This window comes from Pecten maximus, chromosome 2, assembly GCF_902652985.1.
Source record: "Pecten maximus chromosome 2, xPecMax1.1, whole genome shotgun sequence".
NCBI lineage: Eukaryota > Metazoa > Mollusca > Bivalvia > Pectinida > Pectinidae > Pecten > Pecten maximus.
This window is the reverse complement of record NC_047016.1, coordinates 52,097,681-52,119,488: the sequence shown is the minus strand read 5'-3', so window position 1 is coordinate 52,119,488 and position 21,808 is coordinate 52,097,681. Positions and strand designations below refer to the sequence as shown.

Here is a 21,808-nt window from a genome sequence, read left to right as displayed (position 1 = left end):
TTTTCGAATTTGTCAGTTTTGCATACTAATAAGCGGCATTTCAAATTAGGCCATATCTTTACACAACACCTGATATTGTGAAAAGAACACCCGTTGACAGAAAACAGGCAAGAGACTAGCTTCTTGATTGTGGTAGAACCAGGTCACACATTCTCATGGTTGTTGTATATAGTTTTTCTTTCACTCCAGTTAGTATTTTTCCAAAATTACAAAAATACTCGCTAAAGCTCGTGTTTTTGTAACTTTTGAAAAATAACTTACTCGAGTGAAAGACATGTTTATTAAATCCATCCTTTGTAATTTTAAACATTGACAATGGAAACCAACAACACCATGTAAGAACGAATTCTCAGATATACACTGTAATATCGTGATCGATATTATTTGACCAAACACATGCACGTGATCTATCATATATCGATATTGTTCATGCCAACACGTGGGAAACGTACCTTTGTTAAGACAATTGTCGAATTGATATTTATATATATTATGAATAAATATCCTGCGTGGAAAAAAAATCCATAGATGACAATAAAACGATATGAATAGATCCACATTAAATAAGGTTATTGTCAATTAGACTTATAAAAATTGCTCCCTAGGGGACAGCTACCTTTTACTGGCATATCTGTTCTGACCTAGAGAATAGCCGATGGAAACATCTCAGTTCCCAGTTCAATAGGCTCATAGAATGACAATCCTATTACAAATATCACTCAAAGATTGGCAAATACCTGCTGGATGTCTTCTAGACATACAAGAGACATTCCACACTTCGGCATAGCCCGTCTATATTTCCCACTCAAATCTTGATTCGATTTCGGTTCCTTTCTTCTGAGATTTCATGAACATAAATATGACCATGTCTTTTGTGAAACTTATAGCGCACAAATAGCCGAATGTCGAACCTTACAAAAAAGGACTCGATATGAGAGGTTTCGTTTATTATTGTTTATAGCGCTACCTCACTGAAGCATACTGCCGAAGACACCCAGCAGGACACCCCACCCGGTCACATTATACTGGCAACGGGCGAACCAGTCGTCCCACTCATGTTATGCTGAGCGCTAAGCAGGAGTAGAAGCTACCATTTTTATTTACTCAAAACCTTCCGCCCAGGGGTGAATGCTCAACTAAAGGCCAAATGTGGGGCATTGTCAAGGAAGACATTAGGAAGAAGAAAGTTCTTTAGAAAGAAGAGAAAAGATAAGATTACAAATTAAGTCGCCTCTTACAATCATGTAATGGGGTAGCAGGTACAATTCTTACGTCCTACCTGCAATAGGCGAAAAAGAAAGGTTTGTATATCAAAATACTTATACATTTTGCTATATTCGTGCCAGCATGATAACAAATGATCATTACTACAAAGGTGCATTCGGACGTCGTGGTGCCAAAACAAAGTAATTATAAACACAATCATGTGGGACTTCCCCCTCCACACAACCCGACATGAATACACCCTCCACACACACCCACACTAATACTCCCTCCACACAACCCGGCATTAATACACCCTCCACACACACCCTCACACACACACACACACACACACACACCCTCACACACACACACACTCACACACACACTAATACTCCCTCCACACACACCCACACTAATACTCCCTCCACACAACCCGACACTAATACTCCCTCCACACACACCCACACTAATACTCACTCCACACACACTACTGATTGTCTGATATATCAGCCACCCGTTAGTGTTTTCTGCAACAACAGCGCCATCTATGTAAGAACCTGACAAACGTGATGGCATCAGGAATAATAATCATTCCTGCAATCAAAGATAAGATGGCGATCGCTAGAATACCGATTGTGATACTACTTTGACGGGGATCATAGACGCTGGTGAATTTTCTTTTATACGAAGACGTAGAATTTTTTGCGACTGTGAGCTGTGTCTGTAACTTGTGCAATAGTTCTTGTTGCTCTGCATTCGTCATATTTGTATATCTATAACATTTACAGATGCAGGAAAAGTTACCAGATGCTCTCGGCAATGTCGTCTTCTCCGTCGTGGATTGAGTTTCTGTAATTGTTGTGTATGACCTCGAAGTCGTCTGAATATCCATAGAAGTTGTTAGAGTTTCTGAAGTCGTCGGATTATCTGTAGTTGTCGTTGTTGTTGTTAGAGATTCTGTAGTCGTCGGAATATATTCAGTTGTTGTTGTTGTTGTTGTAAAGGTTTCTGTAGTCGTCGGATTATCTGTAGTTTTTGTTGTTGTTGTTGTTAGAGATTCTGTAGTCGTCCGAATATATTCAGTTGTTGGAGGAATGTCTGCAATTAAAAAATCAAATACTTAATTGTGATCATTTCTTGTAAGAACAATATGAATAGTCCAACCAGAGTGACATGTCGGGTTAAATTTCTTCCACATTTGGCCATAGGTGTTTTGGAACTCCCAGGGCATGAAATCATCATTACAACTGTTGAATAACATTCAGTTTAATGAAGGACTACCAAATTTGTTCAAATGAATGACCTTGACCTAAATGTATATCCAAGGTCACAGGGATCAAATAGGCTAAAATCTTTAAAAGGCTTCTCAATAACCAGGATACATATGGACTTATATCACCTTATAACACTTGTTCTTAATTATGTTGGGCCCTTGGGATTTTGTTTTATTTATTTATTTATTTATTATAATTTTTCAACTTTGCTTTAATTGTGGCCCTCAGGCTGGCGATGTTCGATTCGACTATTGACAAAAATGTATCAGACAACTTTCTATGATATACAACTGAGAGCATTTCGTTTTACAAACGTTTGATAATCTAACCTATCTTGTGTATACAAATCAATCACAGCATCTGTTAATTTTTATTTCGCCTGTTTGTATGGCCACACTGAGCGGGTGACACAGCAGGTCGAGTCGATCGCTATGTAAAGGTTAGATGATATTAAGGAAAATCTTCATGATTTTGAAAGGGGCGGAGCGGAGCATAGCCCTTTCAAAATCATGAAGATTTTTCTTAATCATCTAACCGATTTAGACGGCTACGCAATACTACCAAATACAATGCCCCCCTACTCCCCCTACTCTACTCATTATACCTGTCCCTTATTCCTGGAAAAGGAAACCTTTACAAGAAACCATTACCATTGTCTGACAAATACAAATATCCTCGATTTGGTGCTGCAGATATTCCCGAGAAAGACATGAGAAATATGATGAAAAAATTCTACAATGAGGCTTGTATTGATACAAGTGGTAGAAATATTTCCAATCATAGCGGACGTGTCACATGTTGTACTACACTCTATAACCAGGGGTTTGATGATAAAGCTGTAACTTCAAGATCCTGGCACCGCAGCTCTGCTGTAAATCTATACAAGCGCGAACTCACGCCTATGCTCAAGGATATCAGTAACTCTCTGAATCCCCCTGTTAGAAACACAGAAAACCAGAATATTGAAAACTCTGTTGCTTTACAATCAAGTTCAAGTACAGGTGCTACCCCTAGTTACTCCTCAGCGATAAAGAACCCGGACGACGGATCTAAGGAAAATATGTTTGAAAATGCAGTGCTAGTGAACTCGAACGACTCTTTAACCATTCATGTTCCGGACAGTGTCGGTATGGTCATCGTCGTAAAGAACGGCAAAAAGGTTAAGATTGAAATTTAAGTGTATGTATTTGTAAAATAAAGTTGACCTGTGTGAAAAAAAGTTTTTGTGTATTTTTATCGTCATGATTAAGATTTGTTTTAAATGTGGAAACCCTTTTCATACGAAAGAAATCCCAGGGACTTGGCGCGATTTCTTAGCCTACAATATTGTATTAACACGCATGTATGGATCGTACGCTGGGAAATTATGCCAAGTCCCTGTGAAAGAAATCTGAGCGTCTACTCGACTGTGATTGGCCTTTTACATCAGCCAATCACAATCGAGAACTCCACCTTTGTATGAAGAAGTTTCCTCATGGTTAAGACTAATCTTCGTCATGAAGATCACTTTCTATAAGATTATGTTTGGACCAATACTTGGCTCCGATTGGCTAATATACCAGAAAATTTCCAAATCGCCGTAATTTGAAAAATTGGCAAATTTTCTACTTTCATGATTGCGTTATGTACCGAAACATCAATTAATAGGTTGGTATACAATGAACACACAAATAGGATCGCCTACTTTGAATATTTCACGAAAAGGTCATACTGGTCGGACTACATTTGCACATAACCCTTTGTGTTGACAGAAATAAGACGGGAACACCCACAGCGATACTAGTTAAAGTACAACGTGTGTAAGACCCTGTTGTCCGGAAAGATTTCATCTCTGGGATACATAGCGCCACTTTGATGGAATGAAATTGACATCAATAATGTATATCGTAATGTGTGTCTGATGCTTAGATTATGTCTATATTGATAAGGACGGAGAGCAACATGCATAACAAGTAGTGGTCAGATATTCCGATATAGTGTAGAACGCTAATGACTGGATTGAAGTGTTTTATGCTACCTGGTTGTTTTTTAAATCAGGCGCTGCCAAACGATTAATGAGAGAAAGTGTTTTTATAAACTCCTGTTGATAATACAGCGAGATAGATTAGTTTTATCAGTTAAAGTTTCTTGATTATTCGGAATGCACTGTCTTATCGACAGACAGCAAGATTGGGTTGATATAAGTTTAATGTTAACAAAAAAGAGTATTTTTGAAAAAAGAAAAGAAAAAATTGCTTTAAAGAAATTTGATTTAACAGAAAGAAACCAACATAGAAATAAAAATTGAAAAACACAATTACAAAAAATGAACAAAAGAAGCAAAAGCGTTATCCCTTAAAAAATATCAATACATGAAAAGAAACAGCATTTATTTCATAAGAGTTATCATACCTGTAGTGTACACGGACATTCGCCAGGTACCGCCACATATTTCACTCTGATCACCGCCACAACGCGTATTACACTCTTCGTCGGTGGTCAGTTTCGTAGTGTCGATTTCATGTCCACAAAAACACTGTGTCCTAAACTGTAACATCATTTAATGGAAGTATTTTATAAAAGAATACACACACCTCACCTTTCAAGACAAATTGAGATATATCATTTATAATTTGCGGCATTTTTTGTTCTTTCAAGGACTCGTCGGTGATGTTAGGGACAGTACAACTGGTTCGTCCTTCTAGGACTTGTCGGTGATGTTATGGACTTGTCCGTGTTTCTGGGGGCATCATACAACTGTTTCGTCCTTCTAGGACTAATCAGTGATGTTAGGGGCATCATACAACTCTTTCGTTCTTCTAGGACTTGTCAGTGATGTTATGGGCATCATACAACTGCTTCGTCCTTCTAGGACTAATCAGTGATGTTAGGGGCATCATACAACTCTTTCGTTCTTCTAGGACTTGTCAGTGATGTTACAGACTTGTCAGTGATGTTAGAGACTTGTCAGTGATGTTAGGGGACTTGTCAGTGATGTTAGAGACTTGTCAGTGATGTTACAGACTTGTCAGTGATGTTACAGACTTGTCAGTGATGTTACAGACTTGTCAGTGATGTTAGGGGACTTGTCAGTGATGTAAGGGACTTGTCAGTGATGTTAGAGACTTGTCAGTGATGTTACAGACTTGTCAGTGATGTTACAGACTTGTCAGTGATGTTACAGACTTGTCAGTAATGTTAGGGGACTTGTCAGTGATGTAAGGGACTTGTCAGTGATGTTAGGGACTTGTCAGTGATGTAAGGGACAGCGTTACAGTTGTTTATTACATAAAATTGAGGAGAAATGTCCGCTGATTATAAACTAATGTGGGTCATCATGGAATGCCTGCGTCCAGTTGTTATCGAATTTGAAAAAAAAAATCTGTCTTGTATCTATCGAGTTTCATGGGAATCGGTCAGCAAATGGCAGACAGTGAGTATTATAAAATCTATGCTATCAAGTCAGTAAGATTCCTCCCAAAATGTTATATAATATGATACGTTAAAATAATGATAATAAACAATGGTACGACTTTGAAAGTGAATTTGGAAGTCTGTATGTTGACATGAATGAACCGTTTTGCATTGTTAAAAACCTATATTGATGAAAATTAAAAATAAAAGTTTACATAGTGTCACAGAATGTAAACATAAGCTTAAAAACATGTTTTTAATTGAGAAAACTGTATAGCTTACAGTATGATCATATTGTTTACATGTGTTCGATAGATTAACACCAGCTTCCGGCCCTTAAACCACTTTCCAAACACAATGCATCTCAATTTGCAAATAAGAAAAACATTTCAGCATTTGAATAATTAACCCGACTGAAAAGTTTTCTGAAGAGCACATATTATCGATAGAACTGAAACAATAGTATTTGTAATTCTAATATGTAACATAAAGACTTCACATGGAAATTGATACTGGTACGCCAGGGAAAAAATCTCCGTTAATTTTATCGTGAGCTAATCAATAGTGATAATATGAAAGAGATTTAAAAAAAAAAAAAAAAAAAAAAAAACACCGATTTAACAACGTAATCATAATTCTTGCTTAAATATTGTTAAATGTGTTCCTAAAGAGTTATCGTCTTCTGCTACGTCGACGGTACCCGTAAACAAATGCAGGTCAAATCCGGTAAAGTCACAATTTCGCAATGAGAAATAGAGTGATGACAACTGAACTACGAGGTATTTCAATGAGTATCGAACACGCCTGACTTCGTATCGTAAGGGGAAATAGAATAATCCCGAATTAGATCACGATGTCGGCCATGAAAATTTTCCATGATTTTCACCATTTTATATCTCTTTTAACCTTGTGTTGTTATTTTTAATCGATTGAGCTAGAATTATGACTTTGTTATTTGAAATAGTGGTCCTCTGGCAAAGGTATATATATATATGGTCGGTTTGTTACATACCATAGGTAAAATATTTCTAAAGGAAGCAGATGCATGTCTATACATGTGTCTCCGTTTTTTTTAACGCCACTACAGTAGATATTCCGTTCTTTGTAGGTACAAAAGCCCTTTTGATATCACGTATGAGAATACAACATAATCCTCGACATTTGGGACGGATGACATTTCCGTAGGGATTGGAGTACCTCAATAGAAGACAACATAGCCGTATTTAGATTCTAACGGAGACTCATCAAACATTCAATATCGGTTTTGGAATCTCATCAAATATTAACTTTTTTTCCAACAACAATAGGCATTCTGTGTATAGGAGTCTACAGCCGTGTACTTATATACGTGTAGCGGGACTGGACTGGGTCGATCATCGGTGACCATGTAGCTCAAATGGTAGAGCATCCGGCTAGTGTTCGGAGGTCCCGGGTTCGAACCCCGGTCTGGCCGCTACATTTTCTCTTCTCCTGTTACATACGTATATTAATGTAAACCAGTCGATCGACATTCAACATTCAGAATTTGAATGTTGAGCCGACTGGACATATTGCATTCAACATTCAGAATTGGAATCTCGATCCATCTTAACATATGACATTCAACATTCAGAATTTGAATATCGTATGTCGAGCTGTCTGAACACTTTCATTGTACAGATCTGTGCTAGTTCTGGTATTTTCCCTGGTATGTTCGATATCAAGTAACCTCAGTGATCACTTCTTCCACAACCTTATCAACTTTAGTAATCATCAAAAGGAAAAAAACCTTCATTATCGATTAAACTTCTCGATTAATGACAAGTTTGTTTATTTAGGAAGCAGCTGGGGATTAATTAGTAAAACAAAGTGGTTAACGATAATTGATTAATTTGTTAATTATTCGGTCACATGAGAAACATATTATCAATGTTATATTATGCGGGTCATCTACCATTTTGTGCACCATGAAACACGTGTATATAAATAATGAAAATGGTTCCCGGGTGTGCATGGGAAATGGGTGCTATTTTATGTTTGAAATATGAGCAGATAAAACCTACAGAGAGTATTCTAGATCGTCCTTGTGAGTTTATTAGAACATTTTTTAGTTCTTTGTGTGCCATTGTTTCTGTCTCTTAAGCCTTGGGAATACAATGTTATGTTGAATCTCATCATTCTTACCTGCGTGCCAGCATAAGTGTAGTGAAGTTGAGTACATTGTTCAATACAATGTTCCGTAGTGAGTTGGGCGTTATTGTACTGGCTACCACTTAAAAGTCTGGAGGGGTTGTCGACAAAGCAGCCGATGTATTCTAAATACGACAACAGAGAAAGTAACCATAAATAATATCACAAAACAAATATTACAGGCCCATATTAATGAATATATATATATGACTCACGTGATATAAAACAATACACATCATATGGTACTACCCCTTAGCCCTTGATCACAGTGGTATGTCAACACGTACGTGTGTGTCATTTGTATATATAAATGAAGATGTAGATGGATCTTCAAAAACTACACAGGCCATAATTTCAAATCAAAAAAGAAAAACGCTGGAAAAAAAAAATTAGTTGTATGACTTTCCACCAATAAGACGCAGTTATTATTAGACCTGATGTTCCGGAAATATGAGCGTCTTCTGTCTTATCTGATGCATCCACCATTCAATGGTATCACATCCAGAAAATGATTTTCGGATTCAGGCAAACGGAACTGATTTTTTTCTATCGCACACCAGATGCAATGCAACGGAACATATGCTGCAGATGTAAACGACCATAAAACTAACCCTAAGCCTTTAACAATCAGACTTTTGTTATACTATTACATAATTTCAAGAAATACACAACACAAACTAAAGTATATATACTTTCAGAAAACGTTACGCGTAAATCACATTTTGTTATAAAAGAAATTCCATACCTCTTTAAATTATATGACTGAGGTTTTTTTTTTCACTTTTCCTGATTACTCGATTCTAAATATTCTCACTTTGCTCAAACATTGTAAAATATTATCAAAAACAATTCAAACGCACGTGTTTGTACCTAAATATAATAACAAGGGACTTCCACACAATCCGTGAAGTCGAAAGTAGAAAGTTAACCAATCAGTAGGCAACGCAACGTTCTACCATAAACTACAATTGAAGAACAATCGGCCTGAAAACGTTAGCGAAAAGCATATATCATGTTGATTTAAGTTTTTCTATATATTGATATAATAAAACTGTTCAATGTGATCCTACGGACGAAGTTATACATAAAGAGATGGAAAAAATCGACAATACGTATTTGATATTTATATTCTCATATACATTTTTAAGCATCTAATATTCTTACAAAGTTATTCATGAAAGCATACGGAATGCAAATGTACGTAATTAAAGTAAATTCCATTTGAATTATAGATATCACTTATTTCATCTTTTGTATATGTTGTTTAGTTGTTGGATTAAACAGGGATAATTTCACGGTTCTCCAGGTTGTACCTGGTTTGCAGGTGTTAAATTCCGTGTAAGTTAAACGCCTTGTTAACAGTCTGCCGTGAGAATTTCTATGCATTTGTTGAAACATAACATATCTTAGCGTTTGCTGGTTATTTATTTTCGCGCTATATTTAATTACCTCCAATATAAACTGAATCCCTTACGAATATGATAAACTTTACAATAAATACTCAGCATTGATCTATTGCACTAACATAGCGGAAATGTTGTAGTATAGACTATAAGGGAAGTTGTTCAAAATCTAACGATTCCCGTGATTGATGTCAATTAACTGCTGGCGGGAAAGTTTCAATACAATGCTTCTAGAAATGAACAGATGATTAATTGATAGTTATAAACGAGTAAAAATGTCAATCCATTTATTTTTTTTAAAAAGGGAGGGAAAGCATTGACTAACAGCTTCCATCATAGTTTTATTAAAGCGACTACTTAACTTTATGTTGTGATGGGTTCCACACCCGTCATTATGTAACTATCAATTTCCGGATTCATAATACCCCTATCCAAATGTCAATATTTTGTTTAAGGTCTTACTCGACAGTTGAAAACCAATTTCCTCAGTGGATACCGCATTCAACCATCCATCGATTGCGGTAGTTAGCTAATTAAGTTGTCGAATGTTGATCATTTGAAATCCTACGATCAAAACATTATAAACTGCTTCCATTTCACACATGGTACACAGATTACGTAACTGACATATATGAATAAAAATAGACTACGAAAACATAAAATCATTGAGTGGTTGAAAACAAGTGATATAAACCTCACATTACGGTAAATCACGTGCGAACTATGGCAAGTCAAGTTGTCATTTATTCACAGAGAAACGCTGATCCAGGATTTTACCAAATTATAGAAAATATCTTCTATAATTACATGTATATAAAAAATCTTATAAAGAGAATAAATGAGATATATTACATGAGATATCTTATAAAGAAAGGTTTTTTAGATATATTATATAGGATATTTTATATAACATATCTCGTATGTTATATAAGATATTTCGTAAACTTAAAATAAAATACCATATAAACATATCAGATATCTTATAAACATATCAGATAACTTATAAACATTTCAGATATCTTATAAACATATCAGATAACTTATAAACATTTCAGATATCTTATAAACATATCAGATATCTTATAAACATATCAGATACCTTATAAACATATCTGATATTATATAAACATATAAGATATCTTATAAACATTTCAGATATCTTATAAACATATCAGATATCTTATAAACATATAAGATAACTTATAAACATATAAGATAACTTATAAACATATCAGATATCTTATAAACATATCAGATATCTTATAAACATTTCAGATAACTTATAAACATTTCAGATATCTTATAAACATGTCAGATATCTTATAAACATATCAGATATCTTATAAACATATCAGATATCATATAAACATATCAGATACCTTATAAACATTTCAGATATCTTATAAACATATCAGATATCTTATAAACATATCAGATATCTTATAAACATATCAGATAACTTATACACATTTCAGATATCTTATAAACATATCAGATATCTTATAAACATATCAGATATCTTATAAACATATAAGATATCTTATAAACATATCAGATATCTTATAAACATATCAGATATCTTATAAACATTTCAGATATCTTATAAACATTTCAGATACCTTATTAACATATATAACTTATAAACATATCAGATATCTTATAAACATATCAGATAACTTATAAACATTTCAGATATCTTATAAACATATAAGATATCTTATAAACATATCAGATATCTTATAAACATATCAGATAACTTATAAACATATCAGATACCTTATAAACATATCAGATATCTTATAAACATTTCAGATATATTATAAACATTTCAGATATATTATAAACATTTCAGATATCATATAAACATATAAGATATCTTATAAACATATCAGATATCTTATAAACATTTCAGATATATTATAAACATTTCAGATATCATATAAACATATAAGATATCTTATTAACATATCAGATATCTTAAAAACATTTCAGATAACTTATAAAAAATCAGATATCTTATAAACATATCAGATACCTTATAAACATTTCAGATACCTTATAAACATTTCAGATATCTTATAAACATATCAGATATCTTATAAACATATCAGATATCTTATAAACATATCAGATATATTATAAACATTTCAGATAACTTATAAACATATCAGATATCTTATAAACATTTCAGATACCTTATAAACATATAAGATACCTTATAAACATATCAGATATCTTATAAACATTTCAGATATCTTATAAACATGTCAGATATCTTATAAACATTTCAGATATCTTATAAACATTTCAGATAACTTATAAACATATAAGATATCTTATAAACATATCAGATAACTTATAAACATATCAGATATCTTATAAACATATCAGATATCTTATAAACATATCAGATATCTTATAAACATATCAGATAACTTATAAACATTTCAGATATCTTATAAACATTTCAGATATCTTATAAACATTTCAGATATCTTATAAACATTTAAGATATCTTATATACATGTCAGATAACTTATAAACATATAAGATATGTTATATAATATCAGATATCTTATAAACATATCAGATATCTTATAAATATATCAGATAACTTATAAACATTTCAGATATCTTATAAACATTTCAGATAACTTATATACATATCAGATATCTTATAAACATATCAGATAACTTATAAACATATCAGATATCTTATAAACATTTCAGATATCTTATAAACATATCACATAACTTATAAACATATCAGATATCTTATATACATTTCAGATATCTTATAAACATATCAGATATCTTATATACATATCAGATATCTTATAAACATATCAGATACCTTATAAACATTTCAGATATCTTATAAACATATCAGATACCTTATAAACATTTCAGATATCTTATAAACATTTCAGATATCTTATAAACATATCACATAACTTATAAACATATCAGATATCTTATATACATTTCAGATATCTTATAAACATATCAGATATCTTATAAACATATCAGATAACTTATAAACATATCAGATACCTTATAAACATATCAGATACCTTATAAACATTTCAGATATCTTATAAACATTTCAGATATCTTATAAACATATCACATAACTTATAAACATATCAGATATCTTATATACATTTCAGATATCTTATAAACATATCAGATATCTTATATACATATCAGATATCTTATAAACATATCAGATACCTTATAAACATTTCAGATATCTTATAAACATTTCAGATATCTTATAAACATTTCAGATATCATATAAACATATCAGATATCTTATAAACATATCAGATACCTTATAAACATTTCAGATATCTTATAAACATATCAGATAACTTATAAACATTTCAGATATCTTATAAACATATCACATAACTTATAAACATTTCAGATATCTTATATTAAATAAGATTCATTATGTATGTCATATAATTTGGTAAAATACAGGATCAACATTGCTCCGCGATAAATGACTATAGAGTACTTGCGAAAGATCATGATTCATCACCACAACGCAAGTGTAAGTTTGGTTACGAAAACTAAAACAATATGTCGGCGCATTCCACATGTACCGTATGTAAGTATTTTATTGAAATGCTGACATCAGAACATTTAAATAGTTGTACAGTAGAAAGTCAAGCACAGTAATTAAGTTTAAAAGTTCTTGGTAGAAATAGTATATATTGAAATGTGTATATCATTCATCTGTTTGGTTCTTGTGGGACTCGTTAGAGATGCTAAAACAAGGTGTGGAAATTCATAAGGGAGAAATCAAAATAAATCCAAACAAATCAATACTAAAATTCACCAGAAGAGATCCATGTATCCCCGCAAAATCATATACTTTGTCACATTCGGATTTCGGAGGAATTTGAAATAATATCGCATGCAGGGTATGGTCAAACTTATGTGACTACTGAACCATTCGCTTACAGAGTTTGCCAGCCGCCATGTGTCACATTTGATAATAATTTAGGGACAACCACATGCTTATATCGATTGTTTAGAGGAACAAGGACGTATCTCCAACATGGAGTGCTTAGAAGTAAAGGGACGTATCTCAAATTTGTCAATTTTTAGATTTTGATAAATTACAATTTCGAGTGAGCTTTTCTTATAGAATATGTTCTTTATATCAATGGAAATGGTCTAATTCTTTTAAATCACACAATATTTTAACAGAATTAGACCATTTCAATTGATATAATGTACAAATTATATAAGAAAATCTCACTCGTAGTTGTGATTTATTAAATTCTAAAAATGGATAAATTTGAGATACGGCTCTTTATTTCTAAGCACTCCATGTTGGAGATACGTCCTTGTTCCTCTAAACAATCGATATAACCATGAACAATCTTGCATGAAAAGCAGTCTTCGTTTTTGACCAAGTGGCATTTACACAATGCTACGTTTCTCCTCAATCTCAATGGATGCTGATAACTTGAACTCATGTTTTTGATGGTACAATTTTTCTTAAAAATTAAACCTATTGTCGAAAATCGGACTTCAGAATTATTAATATATTTGTAAATGTATATTCAATTATAATTCTTAGAAAACGGGAACAATAAATTCGAACTCCTCGGATATAACCCTTTCCATCACATACGTGAGGTATATGAATTAAGGTGGTTGGCTAGGGCATTTCAAACAATATCTAATGTTTATTATGTTGTAAGCATGAGTAGCTCTCCTGAAGATGATAGTAGATAATGTAAAAATATAAACAAACTTACCTCCTTCAATAAAGTCCAATAGGAAAATCATCACGAAAAAAACAGGCAACACTGCCATCGTTAACAGGCCAACTGACACGGGGTTGTGCTGAGTCGATTGTATACTATACAATGCTATATCTTTGGTGTATATGCCTTCCATAAATAAAAAATGAATAATTGATGCTTCGTGCAAACGTTTTCTAGACACAACAAAAACAGGTACTTCGTGTGGAGTATAGGACACGATAGGAATAGTAATGGAACACTTAAAAGCTGTAAAAGCTCATTGATATAGACTCGATCGATGATAAACATGTATCTAAATATAATTGACCATGTTAATGGAAAGCTAGCATTGCATAGGTGCATCGATGGGTTATAATCACTACTGGGTTGGAATGTTTGTCAAAGTTTTCTGTGATTGGACAATACCCGCTCTAAAACAAAGCATGGAATATTGACATGATACTTGAACTGAAATTCTTACTCAAAGGGTGGTCGGGCGGCACAGTGGTAACATACTTGCCTTTCACCCAGGCGGCCGGGGTTCGATTCCTTAATCGGAAGTGAAAAGATATAAGGTTATCTGCCAGATCACGGGGGTTTTCTCCGGATAGTCCGGTTTCTTCCGACAATAAGATCACTGGCGCGCTTCTATCCGGGCCAACAAGCGTGATTGATATAAATTGATATAAAGGGATACACTGTATATATTTTTTTTTTTCACAATTTCCTAAAAATAAAATGATGTTTACATTTAGCTGAAAATTCATAAAACAGGCAAAAAATCAACTATGTATAACATGTAGACACCTAAAAAAGAACAAAAATCAGGTGCTTCTGAAGGGTAAACGTTTTTACTTCATCGACGACAATTGTAGCAAAATGCAATCATGTCGTCCAATCAGAACTATATATTGGAACGAGGTCAGAAGATTGGACGTGATGACTAAGAATGTTATTTTCGTTGCAGTATTTGTTGGGCAAAGATTCTGGAATTTGCATTGACCGCCATTACAAAATACGGGAATTCGGGCTCCCCTACCGGGAGGAAATAAATGACTTGAAAATAAGGAGGATTTTGCCTCACGCCGGGAGGTATGGCATGTATGAATAGTTTGTTTAAATAAATATGTAAACAATATAAGTCAAACCTCTATGATTTGAGTTTCGTTGATTCGATTTTCTCGCTGTATCGAACTTGTTGCGTGTTCCCGAATTTCCTCACCATATAACGATACTAACGAACCTAAGTATGATTCGATTTTTACAAATCGAAGTTTTCGTTGATGCATCGAACTGTTAGCTATGAGCTCATAGGTAATTGATATACCACAGGACACATATTTGTCTTGACCTTTTTTTTTGTCTTTTTTTTTGGTTTTTTGTCTGGACTTTTACATAGAACATTAGAAAAAAACATACTGCAAGAATGAGTCTCGCTAATGCCTTATCGAGATATGATGCCATGAATGACAGCAATTAATAGTCAGAAAGGACTTGTTATTATTATCAGTGGTTTTTCTTTTAAAATTGATTCACTTAGGTAGATTCGAGACGATTATTGCATTTAAACATGAGAATTCTGACGACGAAGCTATGATCTAAGGATGACTTGAAAACATAATAAAAAATAATCAGAGACTTTCATATTTTCTCCTCGGGTATACAAGTTTACATGACAGCATTTACAATCTAACAGAAGATATATGCTTTGAGTCCCCGATGAAGGTTTGAATCATCTCATTATTGATAACTTGTAATTACACGACAACGACTCGGTTGTTAATATCACTAGGTACAATGTTTATACAATGTAGTATTAAAGTGACATGTAATTACACAAAGAGGTTGGAGAGTCATTCACGACATGATCTGTTATGTCATTGTGTTCTATATCTGATGTATGTGTGGTGTTCTTTGTAGTGCCAACCCCGATTACAATGGAACAATACAGAACACTTGTTACCATCGTATCTACACCGTGTTTGTCGCTAGCAGCCATATAAAAATGGCATAATCACCATATATCTGAGAGGCCTTATCCTTTAATGGTAAAATCTTGTTCTTTTTAAAAATTGCAATATATTGACTGTTTCCCCGCCAAATACCACCAGGTCGGCTCCCCAAATCAATACGATGATATGCTGCTTCCTATTAACACTAAAACTCAGGAAATGTTGTCAAAGTGATGGGGTAATTACATGCTGTATATGGTTAGAGTCCTTATCAGGTTAATGTTTATACTATCGATTCAAAATATTTAAAATTATCACGTTATGAAAATATCCGCTTATCCTAAGCAATATAGCTTAAGGTGTAATTTTAGATTTAAAATTATATTTACCATAGCTAAATGCAATAGACCAGTGAAGAAATGACATCGTTATACAATTTTAGATCTTTTAACTGGGACCTTCGTAACCCACTTATATAGCTATTGTATTTTTTTCTTTGTTGCATACAAACAACAACGCGGAGTGTGATCTATCCATAATCTATAATAATCATAAAAGGACTTGGAAATTTACTCGACAAACAACACCCCGATACCCGCAAGCTACGTCCGCCTGGGAGAGCCGCGATTAGCCGGCTTTTTAACAACTAAACTGTATTTCAACACTTCATCACTCAAATTATTAAAGACTGAATTTTTAATACAGTGTAAATATTAATAATTTCAATGATATTATCCAGACAAAAACTTCAAAAATGTACTTTTAAACAATAGATAACAAAGATAGTAATCATCATTAATATTAAGCATATAAAAATGTATTTATGTTTTCATATCAATATTTTCCTTTTGATCAATTTTTGAATTAGTATGACAGTTCTCCTGGGAGGAAACACATGAATTGATCGGTTAATGTCATTGATCACTGTAGCCATTGTGTTGCAAAAAATATAGCCATTGAAAATGTTATTGTGTCTTATCAAAGGAATCACGATGTTCGCTGATAAAATAAATGACAAAATATATCAATAAAACCATTAAAACAAAAATAGAAATAAAGTCGTTAAATTGTCTTGATACTTCAACCATTTACATCATATTTGAATGTCAATTTATAAGAAAACTATAACAGAAAACTATAACAGAAAACTATATCAGAAAACTATATCAGAAAACTATATCAGAAAACTATTGAGAATCGTAATGATTGTCTACAAAGTTCCCAAGAAGACATTTAAATAGTAAATTTAATTGCAGGATCCATGGTATATCACAACCAGTGTATGATTTATACGTACTGTGTCGGTGACAATAGCGTCATCTCAATCAAACAAATTACTGATTCAGCAGCATTGTACGTTTATTTAAATTGTTGTGTACTAGATTGTAAGGAAATCGACAGTCTCACACGCATATGGCCAGGTAAAAGCATGGTCGAATCAACTTCATAGGGTAAACGAAGCGGCCTGTATACTGTCTGCCACCTCCGTTAATGGCCCTGTCACACTGTTGCGTATGAGAGAAACGTATGAGTTGCGTATGAAAATTCATAATATAATTTTCATACGCACAAAAAGCCCTTGCAAATACAGAATTGTGCGTATACTTACCGTATTGAACCTATGAGTAGCGTATGAGTAGCGTATGGCCAGCGTATTGAAAGCGTATGGCCAGCGTATTGAAAGCGTATGGCCAGCGTATTGAAAGCGTATGGCCAGCGTATGTCAGCGTATGACCAGCGTATGCCAGCGTGTTTGAAACGTATACAACCTATGCCTAACGTACTCCTAGCGTATGTCAGCGTATACCAGCGTATAAGTGATAATTCCCATACGCTGGCATACGCTAGTACGATACGCAACAGTGTGACAGGTCCATTACATAGATTACAGTATAGGTGAAAAAGACCAGGCTTACAATCTCGTATTAGACTATTGTACAATACTACAACGTTTTAATACATCAAACACACTGTCATATACAAACGTTGAGCCGTGGAGTGAACAATTTCACCTCCAAAAACTATTACACAGTTTTGGTTTTGTTTGTTGTGTGATCAAGGGCCAGGAGCTAGCCAATGAGATTGATTTAGGGTCAGAAACGACCAATCGGTGGCTTTTAAAGCTGATACACACGCCACCATGTGTAAAGAAAAATGATAACTTATTGTTACGAAGTTAATCACGTTGCATATCAGTTGTGAAACAGGCGTATAGGTAAATGCATTTATCAAATTCCTTTGTAATCTTGCTATGATAATACAACAAAGGTCGTTTAATCCAAAACTTTTTGCAAATCATGAGAATTTACTCAGGTGTTCAATTGAACCGTATACATTTTTACACAAAACACAGGCCACACCGAATATCCTTTTTTTACCTTGCTACAATGTATTGATCACATCGAGAAGAGTAGAAAGCGGTTTTAAATCAGTCATATGAGAAAATAAACTTTCTGTGATATTAAAAACAAGGGCAGCGAAAGCTGGTCTTGTTGAAAAAATTACCAACAAGTTCCATCGAAAAACTTTCGCACAAGACTTTTGCATACGGGCGTTAGACCGACGACGATCACGCAGTTGAGTTGCCCTAAAAATGTAAACAGTTTATGCAATTATGCAGTGGCGTCTATGAATCAGCATGCAATCTCACAAGTGTCCCAAAAATATCTGTCATCACAATCTAGAACAACAACACAAGTCTTGTTGTGAAGCCTTGCCACGGGAATGTTTTCCGGGGCAAATATAACTGGCGATATGTCATTGCAAATGTCATCACAATCTCAAGATACTTCAACTTCGAAGAAATACCGACGAATCCTTCCAACATGACCTGCTATTAACTGTTGATTTTTGTGAATGCAATCTGCACGTGCTGTGATGTTGTGATTCAGTTGGAAGAATTTGGCTGATGCAATAGAAATGTAGTGTTAATCAAAATTGTAATTTCTTTCTCTGACTTTTAACAGTTGAACAAATTTTTACGCTGCAGATGTTATTTTCAAAAAATAATTTTCTATAAATTTGTATTGTTTTTTCCTATGACATGCTTAATTTCGAAACAATGTCTCTTTCAGCACAAAGAATGCTGGAGCTGTCCAGTGATCATCGGACGCCGACTGCAATGGTTGAAACGAAAGTAACTCAAAGCGCCGCTATGACGACTAAAACCGAAATTTTATTTCAAATTTGGAAAACCATAAGAATGATAAAAGTATGTAACAAAAACAAATTCAACCATATGTGACATATTTGTTCGCCCTCGTTCATACTCCTCATATCAAAATAAAATGACACCCTTCGAGAGTTCATATGAGGAAATATTTGCTTTTATTGACAAAGTCTCTTTTTGTGTAAATTATCAAGGAAAACAGTCATCCCAACCATCCATTTATCGTCGTTATCGACGAACCTACCTTCGTTTTTCTACCGATTAACATAAAATCAAATGTCATAGAAGAGATCGAATATTCGTGTCGAGTAATTGTTCGCTGGTTCACACAACAATTCGCCAAAATCACCGTGAATATTACCAACCAAAGAAACATCGCCGCGTAATGGTGAAAGAGATGGACGTCACTCGAAATAACCTTGAACTTTGAATGCAATTCCAACGACAGTGGTGACCTCATGCGATGACGTAGTATTATAAAAAAAAAACTGTGACTGGGCAATAAAAAATACGGTGTGCTCCGTAGAGTGATCAAACATGTCATAGTTCAAATCAAAATGCATGGACAACTGGAAAATTCTTATTGGCAAATTATTCATTCGTTCATCATGGAACCATAAAATGAATGAAACTTGTGTGCAAACTTAAAGTTTGCCAATATTGGTTATGATTTTTTGGAATATTATTAGTATTTTTCTAAAACCGTCAAATACATAAATTTAAAATAATGAAGAAAATGAATGGCTGGGAGACATTTTTGCCAGTAGTTATTTGAGTGATAAAAACTATTTTATTATTTGTGCCTGTACGAGGCCTAGCCTAGCCTATCCATGTGTGCATGTTAATGTCACCTGATTGGGAGAGTGGAATGTATGAACAGCAAACACCTGTGGCTGTGCATGCATCTCGAGAATCCTCGAAAGCTCATGCGCAGCCACATGCCCTCACACACCTCAATCCCTTGTACTCTCACTTGTAGCTATAACAAGGAGCTGAACGGTTGGCCAGTAATCCATGGAACCTGGTAAGGCAGACTTACCAGTATACTGTTGTAACATGTAGAACTAGTATAATTGTTTAATAATAAATACGTAATCTATATTATAATTCTTATATAACAGTAAACTACTAGTACCTTTTCATATATCTATTAATTTCCTACAATTGTCCTGTCCAATGGACGTATTTGTATTTTATTGTAGGCTTCTATTCCACGATTAATAAACACCTGGAACTAGTACCCTGGCGTTGAGGATTATTATTACATCCCTAATGGTTACAAATGGCGCTCATGTAGGTTTGGTACTATGTAACGGCCGGTGAGCGGAACCGTGAGAACCAACTACACCACCATATATCCCGTTCCTGCCACTACACCACCATATATATCGTTACTGCCACTAAACCAACATATATCTCGTTTCTGCCACTACAGGGTATGTCACATTCATCGTCGTACACAAAAGTTACCCGGCCGTACACGGATATCCTCCACCAACCACCACATATTTCGTTATTGTCTCCACTACATGGCCTGCCACATTCATCGTCATTGGTCAACCTTGCTATGTCAATATCATCTCCACAAAAACATTCTAATCAGTACTACAACAAATGACAAAAGATGTTTCCTATAATGAATTATCTAATATAACAGCAACTGTCGATCTATATTTCCATACACTGCTGACAAATGATGTCTGGTACGAAGGTTGCACAATTGTATTGTATTGTTTATTCACTTTAAGCCTTGCGGCCCATCGGTATTACAGCAAAAACAGAATAATGCCATGTGCATGTACAATAAGGATATCAAAAACATATACAAAATGTTAAGTATAATATGAAAAAATAACCTACATTGTACAAGACAAGAATGAATTTGATAGAATGGCTGACAGCTGTGAAATATATATGAGATAATTGTATGAAGTCATATTCATAATTTGATAGATTGGAAGACGACAGGCATAACATATGAAGTAAAAAATGCGCCAGATAATGTCATTTGCAGGAGGTAACCGGAAGAAAATACATGGTAATTAAACAATACATATTACATATTAAGCTTGAAACGTTGAACGTAATAATAAACTTCATTGTAAATATTTACCTAAATGACAAAGTTCCTTACTATTGCGTACTGCTAGTAACTGTACAAGTTTATACGACGACGGACGGTTCCAATAGTATTTTTTGATAAATTTTTTACGTAAAATTACATACAGAGGACAAATAAGAATAAAATGAAATTCATCTTCTACCTGATTTTGGTTACAATAAATAAAATTCTATGTGCCCTTTGGATATTACGATATCTGCCTTCTTCTATTCTTAACTGATGAGATGATAAACGAAACTTTGATATAAGCCGAGAATAAATATCTGGAATTGATTTTGTTAAATAATACTCTAGAGTAAAAGAGTCTAACAAGAATTTATACAGATAACATTTTGATGAATTTTCAGTAAATTC

At 33.8% G+C, this 21,808-nt stretch overlaps 1 protein-coding gene across 1 annotated transcript; it reads right to left on the bottom strand.

Moving 5' to 3' along the window:
• Nucleotides 1-1,723: 1,723 nt before the first annotated feature.
• LOC117343688 (integumentary mucin C.1-like) lies at nt 1,724-3,191 on the bottom strand. Its single transcript, XM_033906153.1, has 2 exons — nt 3,131-3,191; nt 1,724-2,304 (listed from the first exon to the last, which is right to left on the bottom strand). The coding sequence occupies exons 1-2, from the start codon at nt 3,189-3,191 to the stop codon at nt 1,724-1,726; spliced, it is 642 nt and encodes a 213-aa protein (XP_033762044.1).
• Nucleotides 3,192-21,808: the final 18,617 nt, after the last annotated feature.

What these genes read in the sequence shown, in the direction of transcription:
- LOC117343688 (XM_033906153.1), bottom strand. Translation starts at nt 3,191, where the DNA reads ATGTCTTTCTCGGGAATATCTGCAGCACCAAATCGAGGATATTTGTAT. An exon ending in TTTGTATTTGTCAGACAATG is followed by an intron (nt 2,305 to 3,130) that starts GTAATGGTTTCT and finishes TTTTAATTGCAG; the next exon opens with ACATTCCTCCAACAACTGAA.